General features: G+C 40.2%; 1 protein-coding gene across 1 annotated transcript in view; it reads left to right on the top strand.

Moving 5' to 3' along the window:
- Positions 1-15,042, top strand: part of SLC35F1 (solute carrier family 35 member F1) — a 276,349-nt gene that overhangs the window by 236,341 nt on the left and 24,966 nt on the right. The window contains exons 5-7 of the mRNA XM_068402179.1: positions 3,007-3,163; positions 7,968-8,020; positions 13,295-13,449. Of these exons, the coding sequence (XP_068258280.1) occupies positions 3,007-3,163; positions 7,968-8,020; positions 13,295-13,449 (365 nt within the window). The remainder of the gene's footprint in view (positions 1-3,006; positions 3,164-7,967; positions 8,021-13,294; positions 13,450-15,042) is intronic.

The raw sequence follows: 15,042 nt of genomic DNA, 5'->3' as shown, positions 1-15,042 counted from the left end.
GCTTGCATCCATTGCCCCTTGTCCTATCGCAGGGCACAAGTGAAAAGAGGTTGCACCTTTCCTCTTGACACCCAGCCCTCATATATTTATACACATTAACCAGATCCCCTCTCAGTCTTCTCTTCTCCAGACTGAAAAGCCCCAGGTCTCTCGACCTTTCCTCATAAGGCAGGTGTTCCAGTCCCTTAATCATCCTCGTAGCCCTCCATTGGACTCTCTCCAGTAGATCTCTGTCCCTCTTGAAGTGGGGAGCCCAGAACTGAACGCAATACTCCAGGTGAGGTCTCACTAGGGTAGAGTAGAGGGGGAGGAGGACCTCCCTTGATCTGCTGGACACACTCTTCTTAATGCACCCCAGGATCCCATTGGCCTCCTTGGCCACAAGGGCACATTGCTGTCCCATGGATAACTTGTCCACCAGGACTCCAATGTCCTTCTCCACGGAGCTGCTCTCTAATATTTTTATGCCAGTATATAAAGTTTTGATGCACTAGCCTCTTGAGTACCATGATATGTCACTCTAGACACTGCATCTCAGAAAGAAATGACCAGAAACTAAGCCTATAGAAGCAATGGAGAAAGGTGAGAAAGCTGTTCAAGGGCGTAAAATGGCTTCAGGATGAAGAGACTGCAGGCAGACTGGGACTTTGCATCTCTCAGAAAAAGGCAAGAAAGAGACAGACTATGATAAAGGTACATGAATTCTTCAGTGGTATGGAGAGGGTCAGTAGAGAGTGATTCTTAACTATTTCTCACAGTCAGAAAATTATGGGATGCCCAACATAATTTTGAGGTGTCAGGCTTAAAAGCTAAAAACATGAAGTACATTTTAATAGTACGCAAAAAATATATGGACTTTACACAAATCAATGAGGGATTCCTCAAGATCTATGAAGTTTGATGGTCTAATGCAGCTTCCATCTCAGAAAATCCCTTATCTACTGAGAACTGGCTGATAAAAATCCCTCTGTGCTTCCCTATTTCTCTATGCTTTCCTCAGCCACCCTGCGCTGCCCAGTGCCAGAGGAGGGTCCTGGGCTGGACAGATCCCTGCTCTGACCAGACCTTGGCTTCCTCTTCTGGGAAAGCCCTGAAGCTTGAGGCTTACACCCTCCGAGCATGAGTGTGCCCTGAGGAGAGCCATCGTGGTGTGGTGCTTGGGGCCACCCCATCTCTATGAAAACCTCAGCCTCTGAGCCATCTTTGTTTCACAGATGCAAAAGGATGATATATTTGTCTCAGCAGTTCAGCACAGCTAAGCTCTAAGGTCAAAAGCTTTTTCAGCAGTGCTTCCCCGAAGTGTCAGTGAGTAACTGTAATAAATACCAAATGAGTGAGCTCAGTGAGGGATGATTGGAGCCACTGTGGAACATCAAATGCATTAGGGATATGAAGAGGTTTTGTAAAGTGCTGATGCTTATTTTAAATTAAGGGCATCTTCCATGGCTGATTGCGAAAGAAGGCTAAAAGGAAAGTAAGTACCAAATCTTAAAAAGATAAATGGTGAAATATAAACATGCTGTCAGTCAAGGTACAGGCAAAACAAAAATTCAGTGAGAGACTGCATGAGTATGTGAAAGAGAAATCTAGTAATGTTTGCTAAATACACAGAAGCCACATCTCTTCTGAGCTGAAAAATGTTGGAGACTAAGAGAGTATTACTGAGAGTATTTTAAACTTTACCCCATTCCTATTTGTCCCTAAACAACTTATACTTTTCTGGTGCTTATAGCCAGTGTTGGAGACAGGGTACTGGATAAATGAACCCTTGGTCTATACTCTTATGACCATTCTTATTTTCATAAATTTCTTCTCACTGGAAATTTCAGCACTGTAGTTTGGAATGAAAAGTGAAGGCTTGAAAGAACTCCATAAAGAAAAATGTTGACAAGATCATTGTGAACCAATCAGAATGTTTGGCTTCCATTTTTATTTACTGCAGAGTGTATTTTACAAATCAATAACAATAAAACTTAAAAATGCAGGAACTCAAAAAATAAATCAAGATGTATTTTAAAAGAAAACAAGGTTTCTTTAAAAAAAAATACAGTATAGTACTTCAGCATTTCTACTCAGCCTTTTCAAAGGAAATTCCATTATATCCAGCCTTTCGGAATATGGTTCTGCAGCAATGTCTGACAACTTTGTGGAGCCGTAGCTCTTGTAGAAATCATTTAACAAGTCATATGTGCAGAGGTAATTGTATGCATCAGTTTGCAAATCCAAGGCCTCAGTTTTCAAGCTGGAACTTGGTCTTGATCAAATCTTCCTGCAGCCTTCCCCACCCCCCCAATAATAAAAGCCTCCAAGACTTAAAAATATTTCAATCTTTGATAATACAATGTTTTAGTAGTTATATATACCTGGAGGTACTGAAAATACATCTTGGTGTTCATTGCATGCATTAGGTACTGCTGTGTTAATTGAACCTCTTAAAAATCTGTCTTTATCATCACCCTGCCTCTACACCCCGTCCTTCCTCCTCTCTTTCTTGTCAAACAGCTTCATGTGAGAATGAGGTCAATATCGGGGTTGTAATGATTTCTTCACTCATTTCACAGGTACATGGAATTTTCCAGTTGGTTTCACATCTATATATACTGGACATGTTTTAGACTGGTTAGGTTTCAAGATGAGATGAAAACTGCTCTATATAGCTGAGTCACATTCTATCTGAAAAAAAAAAGTAATAATAATAATAAAATAAAAAGGATTAGTCACTGAAGAGTGCCACTTGGTTGCTATATTTTTTTTACACATTTTTCAGATTCTTTCATATTCTCTTATCTACAGCAAGGATATGCTCTCCCTTCGCCTCTGCTAGATTTTCCTGGGATATTGAATGAAAAATTGTTAAAATGACAAAATATTTGCGTTCATCTTATTACCCCAGATATGGGCTACTTGGTGACTGAGGACTGAAATCTCTAGGGCAGAACTTGCAATGGTTCTAGACGAACGATGGTTGTTTTGAGACATTCTGATTTTTCCCCTGTTTATTCCTAGGTGAAAATAAACTGATAGGGGATCTCTTAGTACTGGGCGGAGCAACACTATACGGCATCTCAAACGTTTGTGAGGAGTATATTGTCCGAAATCTGAGTCGAGTGGAATTCCTGGGCATGATTGGACTCTTTGGCTCCTTCTTCAGTGGAATTCAGCTGTAAGTGAGCAGGTTTGAGCCTCAAGGTCATTCAAATAAGTGCGTCTGTGGCCCCTATTGAGGTACTCTAACCCTCTGTTCGAAGGTACCTATTTCCTGTGGAGAGTAGGTGTCCTCTAATTCTGTAATTTCCATTGGTTTTTGTATTTCAGATTGGTGGATTTGAATAATACAAATTTGTACCTAAGTACTCTAATTCAAGGACTGGTGTCCTTGAGTAGTCAAGTGGGGAGGGAGGAGTAGAAGACACATCCTACCATCTTGTTGCTGGAAGACAAGTGGATACTTCACGTGTTGGTCCAATCTGTGAATTACAAAATCTACGACTCTCTCTGGTTCTGTTTCATACTTTTAAAAATACACTTAGATTTCTAAACAGGTAGAAAATACATCCAGTCAGAAGGTATTTTACTGACTGGCTCGTTCTGTATAACTACATTATGATATGGCAGAAATAATGAAAAAGCATTTAAGAAACTGGCCTTTTCAGTTCAAAATATTTAGTACTCAGGTGATTGTTGCATGGATTTCAGGAACTACTGAGTCCTATCTATATCCGCATGTACCTGATGAGCATCTCACCTGTAAGTCTAAGAGTTGGAAGGTAGCTTCCAGTGTTGTAATACTGTGAATGATGAAAGTGTAGTACAAGTGACCATGCAAGATGGCCGTATTTTATGCTGCTTGTCACACAGAATAACTTTTGATTATTAGTCAAAACCAAGTTACTTCCCTACACATCTGAGCTACTCAGCTTCTAAGAACAGAGGCTGATCAAAACAATGACCCATCAATTCCCACTTAATTAGTTCTATTTCTTTAGCCAGAAATATTATTATATTTATGTGGGATCTGAACACGTGACTTAAAATGATTTATATTAACTGGCTGCCACACAAGCAGCTCCTTTTTTAAAAATATAGAATTCAAGAGCACATAAACGTGCCTAGTATCTTTGGCTAAAGCATTTTTGTTACCTACAGTGTTCATGATAAGTAGGTACTAACTGATTCTCAGGGCATCAAAGCAGTGCCCTTGTCTTGCTCTGTGTGTGTAAACTGTCATGTACATGTCTTGTATTCCTGAATTTAATTATATTGCCATTACCCCCTCTTAACCCAAGCAGTTAGTCACAATTCAGAGTCTGTGAGTTGTTTTGCTGGGGAGAAGAAGCTGGTGCTGGAACAAGGCATCTTTGTATACAGAGGACACAACTGGAAGGAAACAATAGGAAACCATTTCTTTGCTGAAAGCCCTAAGGTTTTTGTAGTCAACCTTTGGCCCAAAAGCTCTCGCCAGCAGGTTCTTCTCCGCTGGCCTCTGCAGCTTTTTGCTGCTAGTGCTTTTGTGGAACTTTGTGGAAACTCGACCACACTTAGCTCAAATATGTACTTTTTTAACAAGGTGGCAAAAACTTGCAGATCGGAAGAGGCCAATAATGTTTCTGCTACTTGGTTCCATGAAGCAATTCAGCATCTTCTTACCTTTACCTGTAGTGAAGAGCAGACATCACATAGTTAGGTGTTCACAGAGGTTTAATCTAACTAAATATACCAATTATTTCAAAGAGAAGCCAGCTTCCCATTTTACAATTGCAGACTCTTTCTTTGAAACACTACTGGCCACTTTGGTGCAATGTAGGACCTTTAGGTCCTATAAATTGAAGTAGTCTGGGGAAGGAATGTCTCAGAAATAGGGCCATTTCCCAGCACGCTAGACACAGCACTGATCAAAGTTTAGTTGGCGTCTGCAAAGCGATTGAGGATGGGGAACACAGGTGCTAATACCACTGGAGCTGTAAGTCTCATGTTCTTAGGATTTCCAGGCAGCAGTAACATTCTGAAGAAGGGAAAATACCGAAAACTGTGTAGGACTATGCTGAATGTAGGAAAGACAAAAGAGTACCCACAAGTGAATGTCCCCTTCATTGACATGCACTGATCTCAAAATAATATAGTAACAAAATGCTGTGATATTTGCCTTTTATTCCATGTGTATTTACAAATATCTACATAAGTGTGTGTGACTCATGTTATTTCATACTTCAGCACTAGTACAGGGCTGTGTCTCCAAGAGGACTTTCAAGAAATAGGCTGTTGTTTCCTCGAACAGTTTAGCGAGAGTGCTTAATATTAGACTGTAGCGTAAAATAAATCGAGATAGTGCCTGTTGCACAGCAAAAGAAGGGCTAAGGTGTCAGGGCAAACAGTGAAGTAAAGGAAAGAGTTGGCTTGCTACAGGGGCATGGTGGAAAGAGAAGTTTAGTGGATTGAATGTGATTAAAGCAGGGAGGAACTGTGTATCAAAACAAGAGATGAAATTATTTGACAAGAGTTGGGGATATAGCAACTACCCAGAAAATGGAAATAATGCTGTCTGATGGAATCACATAATCATAGAATAACCTACTTTGTAACGGACCCCTTAAGGTCATCTGGTTCAAGCTTCTACTCAAAGCTAACTTCAAAGTTACTTCAGGTTGCTCAGGAACTTGTACAATTGACTCTTAATGTTTCCAAGAATTGAAATACCAGTCCTGCTGGGCAACCTATTCTAGTGTTTGTCCAGTATTTTTTTCCTTATATGTAATCAGAGTTTCCCATATTGCAACTTGTGTCCATTGTCATTCATCCTTTTGTTGTGCACCTCCAAGAAAAGTCTGACTCTATCTTTTCTGTAACTACCCATTAGATAGTTAAGGCAGTGGATTTATTGTCCCATCCTCCTTCCCCTGGCTTAGCCTTCTCTTCTTCACACTGAACAAACCCTGCTGTTTCAGCATCTCCTCTTACATCATATGCTCCAGCTGCCTGACCGTTGTGACAGAGCTCCACTGTACTCCTTCCAATTTGTCAATATCTGTCTTATTCTGGGCAGCCCAGAATTGGGTACAATACTCCAGCTGCTGTCTCACAAATCATGTCCTTCAACTTGCTGGCCAGACTCTTACTAACACAGCCAGGATGCTGTTGGCCTTCTCTGCTCCAAGGACACATTGCTGACTCATGTTCAGCTTAATGTCCACCAGGACTCCAAGGTTTATTTCTAAAAAGCAGCTTTCTATCCAGTCAGCTCCCAGCCTTTACTGTTGCATAGGGTTATTCCACCCTAGGTGCAAGAGTTCATATTTGCTTTTCTTGAACTTCACGAGGTTTCTCTTGGCCATTTTCTTCAGACTACATTGTGGGTAGCCCACCCATCCAGTCCATACCTCTTCAGTCTCTAAAGATCTTTCAGGAAATCATGTTGGAAGCTTTATTAAAGTCAAGGTAGGTTACACCTCATCCTCTCTCATCCATTCCTTCTCCTTTATTTACTGAGACAGTCATCTCATCATAGAAGGCAGTCAGTGTGGTCAGGTATGGATTGGTCTTGAGAAGTCTGTGCTGCCTCTTCCCAGTCACATCATCTTCTTTTCCTGTAAACAGCTAGGTTAGTGTAAGGCTGGCCAGGCTATAGATTTTGCTCTTTCTGAAACTGGATGTTGCATTTGCCTCTTTTCAGTCATCAGGGACCTCCTTCAATCACCACAACCTTTCAAAGATCATTGTGGTTCCAAATCTTCATCAAATCTGGCATCACTAAATGGCAACTTCTGGCAAAGTTGGTCTTACCCCTCTTTGTTTCACATATCATAATGAATCACAGATCATAGCATATTGTTTTATACTTCTTTTGTATCAGATAGCCAGTAGTATGAAAGCAATGTTCCTACATTTAAGTTATATCAAAATTTGTTTGCCAGAACAAGAGACATTGCAGTTTGTGTTCATGATATTCTTCATGAGTTGCTGATAAGAGAGACATATGCCTTATGCATGCAAAGACACTTATAATTTAGTTATTTTGCAGGCAATATAATCTTATTATGTTGTACACAGTATTAATCAGCAGCAAGCAAATTAGAATTTCCAGGGTGCAACTCTCTAGACCAGATTAATCTGGAAGGCACCGAGTTCCTGCAGTTTTACTTGGTCTTCCACATACCACCTTTTATACTAGGTACTTTCTTATTCAGTCTGTGTATTTCTATGTTTTATACTTGTTTGAAATAGTGTCCAGACTAACATGCAGAGTTCTGCACAGCAGGAGTTATCTGGAAATCACAGATCAGAGAAACCAGTCAGCTGAGTAAAGACCTAGCTCATGAGATACCTAATCTCCAAGGATCTATTTGACTGGATTGGGAAGAGCTGACTTGTTGCCGCCTTAGAATTTTCTGGATCTAGGATTTTGATGTTAATGTACAATGCAAGACTTACAAGATTTTGAAAGTGGACTTTTGTGGCTTGGCCTATCCTTTGCTTTGTTTTCTGACTTTCATTGCTGTGGCTATTTGATCTCTCTCAGTGTGTAACAAATCACAGTGTTCTCCCCAAAGCCAGCCTGTGATATCTGTTTATTTGACATGGCAGAGCCGCTCTAAAGAGTGAATAACTCAGACAGATAGATACATTATTAATCATTAAAGTTCAAAAGCTTTCAGAATATTAAGTCAGAAGAGTACAAGAGGATTGAACATACGGAGGGATGGGCACTTTGGGCAGGTATATAGAGAGTTGGAAAGAAACCAGTGGAAATTGTATGCTATCACGTCCGATTACTGCCCTGAAGATCTTTCAAATACACAGGCACAAGGATAATGCCAGAGTGGATTAGCAAAGTCTGATTGCATTTGGTTCCTACAGAGATTTTTTTGTTATAAGGTTATTCATGTTGTTTTGTCCAGCATTTGAATTGAATGAGTGGAAGTAATTTAACTTCTGTTCTCTTCCATCAAATTTTGCCTTCTCTTCTCTTATAGTGCAATCATGGAACACAAAGAGCTGTTGAAAGTTCCCTGGGATTGGCAAATAGGTAAGAAAATACTTTACCTCATTGAAGATAGTTGCTGAAGGAGGCATGGAGACAACCAATGTTTGGGGAAGCAGGCACTAAGTTTCATGGGAGCCAATGTTTGTGACTTTTCTGCCAGTTACTGCCAAAGGTTGAACTGTATGCCTCATAACATTTCTTAAATCATCTGTCCTCCCATTGCCGTATTATGCCTTCCTCGCACCATTAGGTTAAGCATATGAATGCCATAAGATCATTATTCAGACAGCCATGAAGTAAAACAATAATAGGGTTCCAGTTCTAAGATTCAGTGCAACCCTGGGACAAATAAATGAGGTAGTCATTAAGAGCCAAACCTTTTCAGTGAATGCCAAAGAAAGAAAATGGAAGCTAACAAAAAAAGAAAAGTACTTGCAGTGCATATTATAGCTTCATAAACTCATTTCCAATGGGAACATTTCTGTGTGCAAATAGTTAATTGCTTTTCAAGTAGTCTTGGTGGAATATAGCAGATGTGCCTTTTAGACAAATTTAGGTAGCATCGTGCACAATGAAGCTCTTATGGTGTTCTGCTTTGCAGTGGGTTGTATTTTCCCGCTTCAGTTTGGAACCTGAGTTTATGATCTAAGACTCCCGTCTAATTAGTCCAACAAATTATTTGCTTTAAAATCATATCAACATTTAGGAGAGTCCTATAATCACTCTGTTACTATTTATGACAACAGAAGAAATAAGAAAGTACTGATAGTATAGAGCTGATATACTTAGTAAGGGATTCAAGCTTTTGCAATCCATTGGCAATAGCTTGTTACCTAGTTTCAGAATGAACATCAAAATGACAGCTCAGAAATGTGCAAAGGCAACTGATTATGTGGGGAATCCCTGAAGACAGGAGATACAAGTTACGGAATACACTGTTGTTTTCTTTAAACTTAGTTCACAATTTCCTCTCATCACCATAAACCTCAATAAAACAGTGCATGTTCCACAAAACACTGCACCCAGAAGTCTTGGAGATTTGGTGGTTGAGCTTTAAAACTAAGTGACAAATCAACTTAAAGTATCCATGGAGAAACACACTCAACTGCGTACCATAAGTGTATTGACCTTCTTTAATCTGAGATAATTAGCCTAATTGCATCAGTGTTTGTTTATACTTCATGATAAGGAGCTCAGGGACATAATTAATCTGGTACTGATGGAACTAGCAGTGGTCATAGTGAATTAATCTACTATCCGTGTAAATGTCATATATACTTCCATGGGAGTTCTGTTGTAACTCAATGTCAGTGAAATGTGCTATTAAAATAAAGTCTTGGTCTGTGATGCTATTAAAATGTCATTGAAAGTTGGTCACTAATTCTGAAGAGTCCTTGAACTTCATAAGGAGGAGATCATCTCAGCAAAAGCATCATAGATACGTACTTGTTTTCTTAGAGCAATAATTGGAAATGCGGTGTAGTTGAACACGGATCAAATAGTGACAATTATGTGTAGCTTGGTGTTCTTCCGTGGCTTCCACTGCACTTGGTGCACTTTCCATTGCATTGGCAGTGATACAAGGTTGTCAAGTAGTGACTGACAAATCTATTTCAGGGTGTTCACAGCCTTGTCCTCAATAATTATCCACTGCAACAGACTCAAACCCGCAGTTCAGCGGAGTTAAATCATCAGCCTTCTGAATGGTAGTGATAAAATCACAGTAGGCAACCTAATAAATAACTCAAGGTGGTCTGTTGCCATCTGCCACAATTGTGCGGTTAAGAATGGATGAGCTACCTTTCAACTGATGTAAAATGCAAACGATTTTTGAATATAAAGATCTAAAACTAATCTGTTATGTCTACCCTGTTTAAAACAGGCTGTGGCTCTCCTGGTTTTGATTTTGAAAATTCCCCTGATACATAGCATCATCTTCACACTTAGTATAAATCAGCGTATCTCTGTTTGAATCCTTGAAGGTTTAAGTATTAATACTTGCTGACAACCTGACTGAAAGGAGGATGAATATGCTGTTCTGACTGAGTGGTTTCGTATGAGACCATGATATGTTTTGTAGAGTGATAGATGAAATAATAACAAATAAACTAACATCAGTTTTATTTAAGAGAAAAGCCAGTTTGAATCTCCAAGGAAGTGTCCTCTGTTACAGGGGTTTGGATATTTCTGCATGATCTTTATTCCAAGCAGACAGTATGAAAAATCATAACTTATTGCATTTCATCCCAAAGAAACTATAGCTTTTGGAGTAAAAATGCAGAGGCTAAAACATGCAACATTCAACCAGCATGCTCAGGAACTAAAACAGAAGTTCCCAAGGCATGTTAGTCTTGGTGATACTTGGGCTACTGTAGAGCAGTCCCTGGGGGCAGATCCTGCCCATCTGTGTGAAGATGCCTAGTCTTAAGAGAAGTGGGGAAATACTGAGGGACTGGGGCTTGTTCAGCCTGCGGAAGAGGAGGCTTCGAGGAGTTACCTACGAGGAGGTTATCAAATGGACAGAGCCAAGGTCTTCACAGTGGTGCATGGCAGGAGGATGAGAGACAACAGGCAGAAGCTAAAATGAGAGATTCAGACTGGATAAAAGGAAAATCTTCACACTGAGGACAGTGGAGCAGGTTGCCCAGGTTGTAGTCTTCATCCTGAGAGTTTCCAAGACTAGGCTGGGCAAAATCCTGAACAACTTGGTCTGATCTCACAGGTGAGCCTGGTTTGAGCAGGGTTTGAACTAGAGGCCTCTGAGCTCCCTTCTGGCCTGAATCACCCCAGGATCCTGTGATCCTAAGTGCCCAGTTCAGACACTTATGAGGCATTCACACCCAGCCAAGCAAAACTGGTGACCTTACTCATTAGAGTGGAGGCTGACAGACAAGATGGGATTCCTTCCACCAACTTTAGATACCTGTGATGTGGACATCTGATTTAGATAAATAGACTCCCTTTATCATCAGCAACAATAAACAGGCATGACACAAATCGTACTATACTAAAGATGGTGTCTAAAAGAGACTGGATAATCTACACCCTAAAATTTCCCAGTCTCTTCACTGACCACCAGCCCTCAGTGTGTGTCCAGAGTTAGGTGTGATGAACCCCACCCACAGCTGCCTTCATGCGCATTAAGCCTTCAGTTCAGGACAATTCCAGCACATCTGAAAGCAGTTATGAATGATGAGCTTCTTGGGGTTTAACACAGACCAGCTGATGAGCAGATCATTACAAAAGCACCTCCTAAGTTAGCATGGTGCTTCCTTCCAGTGCCTGCTACAGGCAATTGGTGCTGCTGACTCAGTGCCTGTTTAAGCACAGGTTCCAGCACCTGGGACTGCAGCACTCCTGGCGATTCTCAAGGCTGCCATTTACACTGCAGGTGTACCCAAGGAAGCTGATGCTCCAAGCCTTTGACTTTTTAGTCTGAAAACTGGCCCTCTAAGAAGCAATATCTGAAAATCGTATCATATTATTTCCCGTTTGCTTATTGTCACCACTAAATGCCGTCCAGCTGGTGGGTATTACATGTATTTTTAAGATGTAAATGAAATGCCACTTTATATTCACCTCTGGTAAGACAGCTACAGTTTAAGCAATTTTCCACTGGAGCTGAGATGCCCTTTGGAAATACAGCCTGTGAAGTGCATGTAGTTGGCTGCCAAAGAATCTGAACACCAAGGCAGCACCATAAAATTATACAGTTAGTTGAGAGCATAACCCAGCAAAGCACTTGAATATGTGTATTAAATCCAGTCTGACTAGCAGGGGCTTGGTGGCCCAGCTGGTGATTTGCGGACTGTACTTTGAGAATGCTCACTTTGGGTCCAGAATGGCTTTTGTGCCTGACCTGTTCTTGATTTAACCCTGTAAGAAAAGCTGACGTAATGCTCACGTATGCAAACAATTTCTCATTGATCAAAACTACGCTCCATTTGATGCAATCATTTGCCTACTACAGAATAGTTGCAGGGTTTGCATAAAGCAACTCTTTCAAGCATGACCTAAGACTGATTCCATTGTTCCTTGTGTACAATGCACACCTTAAAAATTTGTTACCTGTTAGTTAAAGCAGTTCTTACCATGATTATCCATATTCTGAATACAAATTCAAATTCAGTATCATGCCGTAACAATTGATATATGGACACTGACATTTTGTGACTGCTGTATTTGTTTCAGATGAATGTACACTTCAGTTCAGATGCTTCTAAAGGACTCAAACTATCATGGCTGATTTTGTCTTTTAGTTAGCTTTTCTAAAGAGTTTTTAACTAAGTGAATCCACAAGCAGATACAAATCATATGGGCTTTTTTTCCCCCCTTTATAATCTCTTTCAGGACTTTGGCAATCAGATTTTCTGCAGCTTTTAGTCTATAACAACATGCTCTGAAGAGCTGGCATGAGTCTAAATTTAGGCTTGTGCACATATCAGCTGGGAATTCTGCAGCGTATGGCAGCCTAAGAAATATCATTTGCATGAGAGCAGATGAGTGAAGTGTTTGCTGTTTTTTTAACTTCATATTGATTAATTTGCCTTGGGATTTATCAAGTAATAACTGGAGCAATGAATTCTTTCCCAGTAAGTTGTTTAGGTTTTGAAATGAAATTAGATTTTTACGGTAATGTATTTTTATTATATTAGTGTCTAACAATCTAATTTGTGTGAGGCATTCTCTAAACATGTAGCAAGAAAGAGTTTCAGCTCTGGAAAGCTTTATTAAGGAAGGCAGACAAAAAGGGGTAGAGGAAAAAACGTGCAAAACTGAAATGATTTGTCAGGTTTGGTGGCAAAACAGGACTAGGACCTCTGTCACTTGAGTGCTGTCCTCATGCATTCATCCATTGGCTCATTAACTCCTCTGCAAATACTTCTGCGTTCATCTTTTGAGTCCATTCCCAGAAAATATTGTGTACTCCATCCAACTCAGCTGAACTCATTCAGCTCCTTAAGAGACTACATTTTATGTGTCCGAATGCATCATTTCATCCAAATTTATGTTGGACATGAGGTATTCACTAGTAGTATAAGACACTGATTTAAAACAGCACTGCTATTATGTAGACCACAGAGAAAGGACCTCGTGTCCACTGCTGATATGGTTTTCACTGGTTTTCTTATATATTTAGAATTATGTTCTTCGTCTCTCTCTCTATATATATGTGTGTATCTTAATAATTTGAATCCATGTTTCTTTGAAAAAGCATTATTCATTCTTTTCTAAAAAAACAGCCTTCTCCCTCCCAACACAAGTCATTTCTGCAGGCTGTGAAAGGTCACTTTGATTCTCGTTTCTCTTCCACAGGCTTGTTGTATGTTGGCTTTAGCGCCTGTATGTTTGGCCTCTACAGCTTTATGCCAGTGGTCATGAAGAAAACTAGTGCTACAGCCGTCAACCTCTCCCTACTCACGGCTGACCTGTACAGCCTCTTCTGTGGATTATTCCTCTTCCACTACAAGGTATGTGGAAATGAGAGATGTATTGGGGTAATAGCAGTATGCCTGAAGAAACATCAATGCAGAATAATGAAACAAACAAAGCCTCCAAGCTTTGTTAGATCTACACAGTAAAAGTGCAGATTTTTTTATACTTCAGGCTTCCCACACCAAAACCAATGTTAATTTATGTTTTCCAGTTTTTAAAGAGAGCTCATTTGGCCTTGTTGTTATGAGTTTTAAGATTTGAGTGCCTGTTCATCAGCAACTGTATCACTAATTTCATTTTACTTATCAGAGGTAACTTTCAACTGCTGTGACTAGACCCAGAGTGGCAGCATGTAGGGAAAGACTCTTCCAGAAGCCCCATAGATTTTTTTTGCCTGGGAACAAGGTTTTTTTCATTCATGCTGATTCTGAATTTATAATTCGTAATTGTCCATGAACTACACCTTTCTTGTCAGCCAAACCAATGGCTTGCCTGTTAGTGTAAATGTCAAAATGTGCAGCAAATTTGTGTTGAAGTTAAACTTTTACCTCTCAGGTCCTCTAATATTTAAAACATTGTGTTGTACAGGCTCTAATTACAAGGAACTGCGCTTCATTATTCACAAGTTTTCCTCCCCAGTGTCCATCATATGAAAGTAGCATCAGGGTGCTGGAGGCGATTGCTTTCTACCATCATTTATTCATAAGAGGGAGGTTGCTTGATAGCTAAAATGGTGGCCCAGAGAAGTGTTAGGTAAATGAAAGCCTTAAAATTCTGAGTAACTAACCAACTCAAATCAGATTTTGTGATACTATTGGTACCTGAGTGAATCTGAATGAGACAGTGAAAGTTCACAGCTTCAGAGACCAACACAAAATTGAAAACGGTGGTGGTGTTGTTCTATCAAAATCAAACTCTGTTAGAGGGAGAGACTCAAAAGGCAGCAGGGGTTGGACAGCTTTGTGCTCAGCATTGCTCAAACCTAACAAAAAAGGTGATTTTGCAAATGCAAACCTTAAACTTCAGGCACTGGAAAGGCAGAAGGTGCATAAAAGGTTTCAGTTCTTCCCTGTGTCTAATTGCTGGGTACATTAGCAGAGCCAGGAAGGCAGAATTTTCAACCTCATTGACTCCCTGTCTTTCTACAGTAAGAGCATGTCAGCTCTCGACCACAGTGGCACCTTGGCATCTCTTTAAGACCTGTACTGAAAAAGTGCTCAAGGAGAGAAGGCTCAGAACTGGAAGGTTTTCTGGTGGAAAGCAAGGTCTCATCATCTGTCCTGATAAACTGGTTGAGTTCCACCTCTGAAGTAGCTGATGATCCCCTCTGCCCCTTAATCATCTGATTAGAAAACTGAAAATCTCATTCTCCTATGTTTAACTGTATCATGTAGTCTTCTTCGTAAACTCTTATCAAACTCTTACTTCAACCTATTTAGCTTTTTCACCTCCACTGCTCTCCTTGGGAGACTGTTTCAGAACATCACTACTCCAACAGTTACAAACCTTCTTATTTCCAGCATAAATTTACTTGTGGCTGGTTTTGATCCACTCGTCTTTCTGCCAAGAGTATCCCTTAGCATGAAGAATGCCCCTGTCTCCTTAGCATTTTACTCCACTGGTACATC

The sequence above is a fragment of the Nyctibius grandis genome, chromosome 1, assembly GCF_013368605.1.
Source record: "Nyctibius grandis isolate bNycGra1 chromosome 1, bNycGra1.pri, whole genome shotgun sequence".
Taxonomy (NCBI): domain Eukaryota; kingdom Metazoa; phylum Chordata; class Aves; order Nyctibiiformes; family Nyctibiidae; genus Nyctibius; species Nyctibius grandis.
This window is presented reverse-complemented; position numbering and strand designations above follow the sequence as displayed.